General features: G+C 37.2%; 1 protein-coding gene across 4 annotated transcripts in view; it reads left to right on the forward strand.

Moving 5' to 3' along the window:
• Positions 1 to 6000, forward strand: part of LOC107665351 (serine/threonine-protein kinase Nek1-like) — a 33193-nt gene that overhangs the window by 22635 nt on the left and 4558 nt on the right. For all 4 annotated transcript variants that reach the window (XM_016456189.1, XM_016456190.1, XM_016456192.1 and 1 more), the window contains 4 exons: positions 1162 to 1301; positions 1375 to 1694; positions 2697 to 2830; positions 3862 to 3994. In XM_016456189.1, coding sequence (XP_016311675.1) covers positions 1162 to 1301; positions 1375 to 1694; positions 2697 to 2830; positions 3862 to 3994 — 727 coding nt within the window. The remainder of the gene's footprint in view (positions 1 to 1161; positions 1302 to 1374; positions 1695 to 2696; positions 2831 to 3861; positions 3995 to 6000) is intronic.

Below are 6000 nucleotides of genomic sequence, written 5' to 3' on the forward strand. Positions count from 1 at the left end.
AACTAAAGATGTGTATTAAAAGTAAAGTATTAAATTTTTTTCTGGTGTTAAAATATTTTCTCCTATCCTAGCTTAATATGCAAAATCAACAATATGTAAGTTGATTTACTAGTGTTAAAGTCAGAATGAAATGGAAAATCACCCTATCTATTTTCTAAAATGGTGATCTTCCAGTGAAATAACAGACTTTTCTCTGGTGTCATATGTTGGACTTATTCAATCATTTAATCAGCTCTCCTCTTTCTTGCATTTGCTCAGCTTGCATTTAGATCTTCCTCCATTCAATCAACAACCCATGAACTGAACCAAGTCTCCACCAAGTTTCACTTGGAAGTACATCACAATATGAAAGAGAGAATCTGATGCTAATTCAGTTACATCCTTTTAAAAGTGTTAACACTTGCTATGTGACAGTGTCAAAACTTTGCTGTTTGAACATCCTGACCAGCCCAAAAGCATTGGTTAAACCAATGTTGCAAGTTTGAGACAGGACTATCTTGTTAAAACAATCATTATGCACTTCATTTTGCATAAATTAAATGGGATGCTTTTTGCTGCTGTGCCTCTAAGACTTCCATATAAATGCCCTTTTCACATGTGAGATGAAATGAAAAACAATGCTTATTTAAGTTTGCTGTTGGGTGCAATATAGTTGGCTATGCCTCATACTTCAATGACAACCTATTTGCACAGCCTGCATTACATTGTGACAGGTTCACAAAACAATCCTCACTGAAATGTGCTGCACAAACTGTGAAGGTCAGACTGAAATAATCAGGGTTGTTGTTAAAAATAAACTTCAAATGCTTGTTTCTAACATTAGGATCCTTCTGTCTATGCAGAGACACAAGTGTTACCCCCACCCCAGCACAATGTTTGCTGAATTTCCTGCACCTCTAGATAACAAATGGAATTTTTTTTTAATGTGACCTGTTGTTTACATGCTCATGGCTGAGACAACACAGACACGATTACAGGTTGAGCCATTTTTGCAGCTTATTTTTAATAAATAGTCTGAGATCATTTAGGAGGGAGCTTTGCATTTGGATTGTTAGAGTATAGAGTTTGCTTCAAAAGAACATGAATATGTCTGTTTTCAATTTCGTTTAGGGTATTTGATTTGTGATAATTGAGAGCCCTTGTTTGTGTGTGTTCTATCAGATGCTGAGGACTTGCTCCTTACCAGACCTCAGTAAAGTGTTCAGTGATGCTGCAGAACCTGAAGGTGCAGTCGCTCCTGACAGCAACCTGGAGATTGAAGATTTGGAGGATGAAGTGGACGAGCAGTCTGAACCTGAGGAGTAAGACACACAAAACTCACATACATGTGTACCTGCTCACACACACACTCAATTATCACTGTATCTCTCTCAGTGTGTATGAGGATGATGATTTGAGGGAGCTCCGAGCATCTATGGAGAGGCTTCTCCAGGAGCAGCGTAGTGATGATGAAAATGATGATGAAGAGGAGGACGATGGTGGTGGATCCAACAGCAGCCCGGCTGATGAAGAGGCAGCTGGTGATGACAAACGCAGTCCAGAGGAGGAGTGTTTTAATGGAATGGCTGAGGAAGATGATGATGTTAGCCATGGTGAAAAAGAGCCAGGAGGGCCAGTTACTAACGAAATGGAGATTGAGGAAGATGAAGAGCAGAACAGCAGTGAAGGCCAGCTCAATGAGGAGTGGCAGTCTGGTAATGCAATCACGACTGTATCCATAAACAGCAGCAGATGCTAACCGTATCCACAAACAGCACAAAGGCTGAACGCATGCCCAAACACAGGACAGAACAACTGCTAACTGCATCCACAAATACAGCATTATGGCTAACTAGATCCACAAACATGTCTGTGCACACAGCACAAGACAACAGCTAACCTTATTGTATCTCTCAGCACAGTGCAACAGCTAATCATAACCGTTAACATAATGAAACGGCTAACCGTAACCTCAGTGAAACAGCTAACCTCTTCTGTTAATGCAGCACAACAGCTAACCATAACCGCTAACACAGCGGCTAACTAGAAACACTAAAACAGCGCAACAGCTAATCATATCCACTAACTTAGCACATCAGCTAACCACATCTGGTAACAGAGCACAACAGCAAGCCACATGCTTAACACATTGTAACAGCAAACTACAACACTGCTCACTTCATACACAAACACAACACAATTACTAACTGTATCTGTGAACACAGCATAACAGCTAACTTCATCTGCAAGCACAGGTTAACTGCTAACAAACTCTTTAATTGCAACACAATAGCTAATCATTTTCACAAACAACAGCTAACCTCATCTATGAAGACAAATGTTGACACCATCCACAAACATAACTATGTTTAAACCAAACAACTCTGAACAATCACAGACTACATTAGCAAACACATCTCAATGGAACTATAACCTAAATGCAACAAACAAACATGTTCAACTGTTGCTAAGCTCACTAAAAATGAAAACAAGTACTATCACGCTAAAGATATTGTCCTGGCTAATTAAATCTGATGATTGATTGGCTTTGTATGATTACAGGGTGGAATGACATTGGCAAATAACACTGGTACTGACATAATACTTACATAGGTCAGCGTAGTATCAGTCAATGTTCCACAACAATACACTCTCACTGTGTGAACTTTTGATAGATTGTAGTGTATCTTTATCTCTGTGCATGGGTGTGAATGCAGATGATAGTGAGGAAGAGGACGATGAAGACCTAGAGCAACAGGACAGTATCTTCAGTCGTCTGGAGGAGCTGCGGTTCCATCTAGAGCAGGCCATGGGCTTTGAGAACTTCATTCAAGCCTACAACAAGATCAAGGTCTGAGTTCCTCAATTTTGCATTAAATGTCAACTCTCACCATGTCTCCAGTGAGATTCAGTGGTTTTGTGCCCGGGTGAATGCATTGCGGAAATACTGCATAACTAAGAGGTCTTTAGTGGTCAAACACCACCAATAACAATGCAGCCATGTACTTTTGAGATGAGAACACTCATACATTTTTAAACACTAAGTTTTGTTTTTAGCCTTCGGGTTCATTCTTGGAATTAGATACAGATGTTATCCTTAACCTTTAGGAATGTTAAATGTGCTTCCTTATGATGCTTTTATATAGTTTGTCACACTGGGAGTGCAATAAACTGCTGTGATTAGCTGTTTTTGTTTTTTGCTGCTGGTTGCAAAAAAAAAAAAAACTACAGTGAAGAAACCATGTAATGATAATGACTTTAAAATTCCTAACTTAAAGGAATAGTTCACCCAAAAATGAAAATTCCTTCATCATTTACTCTGCCTCATGTCATTCCAAACCTGTATGACTTTGTTCTGTGGAACACAAAAGATATTTTGAAGAATGTTGGTAACAGTTTGAATTCCTTTGACCTCCACAATATTTTTTTTATATCTTCTTTTGTGTAACACCAAAGAAAGTCAGTCATACATGTTTGGAACGATAAATGATGACAGAATTTTCATTTTTGGGTGAACTATGGGTGGAATCCCTTTAAATATCTGCACCTGTATGCAAACCTGTATGACTTTCTGTGGAGCACAAAAGAAGATATTTTTTTTAAATGTGTGAATTTATTTTCGTCTATACAATTAAACTGAAATTGAATAGGGTCCAATATTGTTTGCCCCCAATGCTCTTCAAAATATCTTTTGTTTGCTTCAAAAGAATAAAATCATACAAGTTTGTAACGGTTGTAAATGATGAAATATTTTTTTTTATCTCTTGGTAAATTATCCCTTTTAGAATGTTGTTGCATCTGGCACTGGACTTTTCATTGGTTTGCTTGACTTTATCCAGTAATACATTGTTATTTGTATGCATTTTTTGTTTGTTTATTTAGGCTATTCATGAGGATGAAGATGAGAACATTGCTATGGGCTCCAGCATGGTGCAAAGCATTTTGGGAACTGAGCACCAGCACTTGTATCCTAAAATCCTCCATTTGGTGATGGCCGATGGAGCTTACCAGGAAGGTAAAGTGTTTACACACACATTCTCACTCTCTGATCCATTCATGCACCATTTCATTTGATGTTTTTCATATAGCCGTGCTAGTTAATTCAGTCAGATCTTTGCAGAAATAGAGCAATATAACATGAATGGGTGTAGAAGAGAGCGGTTGTGTTATCCAGTGCAGTGAATCAAGCACTTTAGAGAATGCCCTGAAAACACTGTATATACACTTAACAAAATTATAAACGCAACACTTTTGTTTTTGCCCCCAGTTTTCATGAGCTGAACTCAAAGATCTAAGACTTTTTCTATGTACACAAAAGGCCTATTTCTCTCAAATATTGTTCACAAATCTGTCTAAATCTGTGTTAGTGAGCACTTCTCCTTTGCCGAGATAATCCATCCACCTCACAGGTGTGGCATATCAAGATGCTGATTAGACAGCATGATTATTGCACAGGTGTGCCTTAGGCTGGCCGCAATAAAAGGCCACTCTAAAATGTGCAGTTTTACTGTATTGGGGGGTCCGGGGGGGTCCGAAAACCAGTCAGTATCTGGTGTGACCACCATTTGCCTCACGCAGTGCAACACATCTCCTTCGCATAGAGTTGATCAGGTTGTTGATTGTGGCCTGTGGAATGTTGGTCCACTCCTCTTCAATGGCTGTGCGAAGTTGCTGGATATTGGTAGGAACTGGAACACGCTGTCGTATACGCCGATCCAGAGTTAAATCTGTACCAAATTAAATCTATTTTTTTAGAAAACTAACGTGTTTTTTGAACTTGCATGCATGTAAACCTGTTTTAGGAGACTCGTAAAACAATATTAGCAACCTTAAAAATGGCATAATAGGTGCACTTTAATAATAACACTAATATTTTTTATTTAAAATAATATCACCAACAAAATATTATATTTATTAGTAATAGTATCACAATATGTATATTAGGGATGTAACGGTATGAAAATTTCATATCACGATTATAGTGACCAAAGTTATCACGATTATCAGTATTATCACGGTTTTGTTAAAATTAGATGAAAATGTGAAAATAAGTTTTATATTTGAAAATCAACAAATACAATTAGCAGCTATATGCACTTTTTTTTTAGCATTAACATTAACATGAAGCCCTAATAATAATAATAATAATAATAATAATAATAATAAATTATATATATATATATATATATATACACACACAATGTGATTTCCGTTTGTGATCGTGATCTTCGGTTAGGAGATCTTGTGATGCTTTTTAAAGCAAAGTTGGGGTTGATTTCGAGTTCACATACAAACATAAATAGAATAGGCTAATTAAATTTGTCTATTTTAATGTAAGACACCATATTTTTCATCAGTGATAGAAATATGATTTAAGACGGTAGTGTAAGAAAGTTTAGTTTGAAAACGTTTAATAGTAAACAAGACACAATTAGACAATATTTGAATAAAATAATAATAAGAAGAAGAAATATGTATTTGCAACAACTGGTGGAGTGCTGAAGGCTGCACGCACGCGCAGCGTTGTCAAGGTAACATTTGGGCTGTCATTCCCTTCACCAAGAGAGTTCCAAATGCTTATACGAGACAGTAATGCCCTACACCCTTCAAAGAACACACTTCAAGGGCTCTGCCCTTCGAAGGGAGTAGGGCATAGGGATGCTCACTTCTGTTTGGAATTCGCCCCATGTCTCTTGTATCACCGCAGAGGCGCGGACGCGGCTCTCTCGTTTCATTCAAATGCAGCTTGCCATCTTGCGTCTCAGTTTTTGATTGTATTGAAAATGAAATCAGAGGAATTTAGTATTAATACTACTATAATTTTGCTGTAGTGATCATATTGTCCTGACGATTGTTTTGTACACTGTTCATAATGGATTTATAAACAGGTAAGATTTCAAAACAGTAATCTCAATTCAATATTTCATATCCCCGTATTTATATATTATTTTAGGTAAACAAAAAAAAATCAGTGTAATAAGTTAACTATGAATATACAATACATTATCCCTTAAATGTCAA

Source organism: Sinocyclocheilus anshuiensis, unplaced genomic scaffold, assembly GCF_001515605.1.
Source record: "Sinocyclocheilus anshuiensis isolate Anshui unplaced genomic scaffold, SAMN03320099.WGS_v1.1 scaffold199, whole genome shotgun sequence".
NCBI lineage: Eukaryota > Metazoa > Chordata > Actinopteri > Cypriniformes > Cyprinidae > Sinocyclocheilus > Sinocyclocheilus anshuiensis.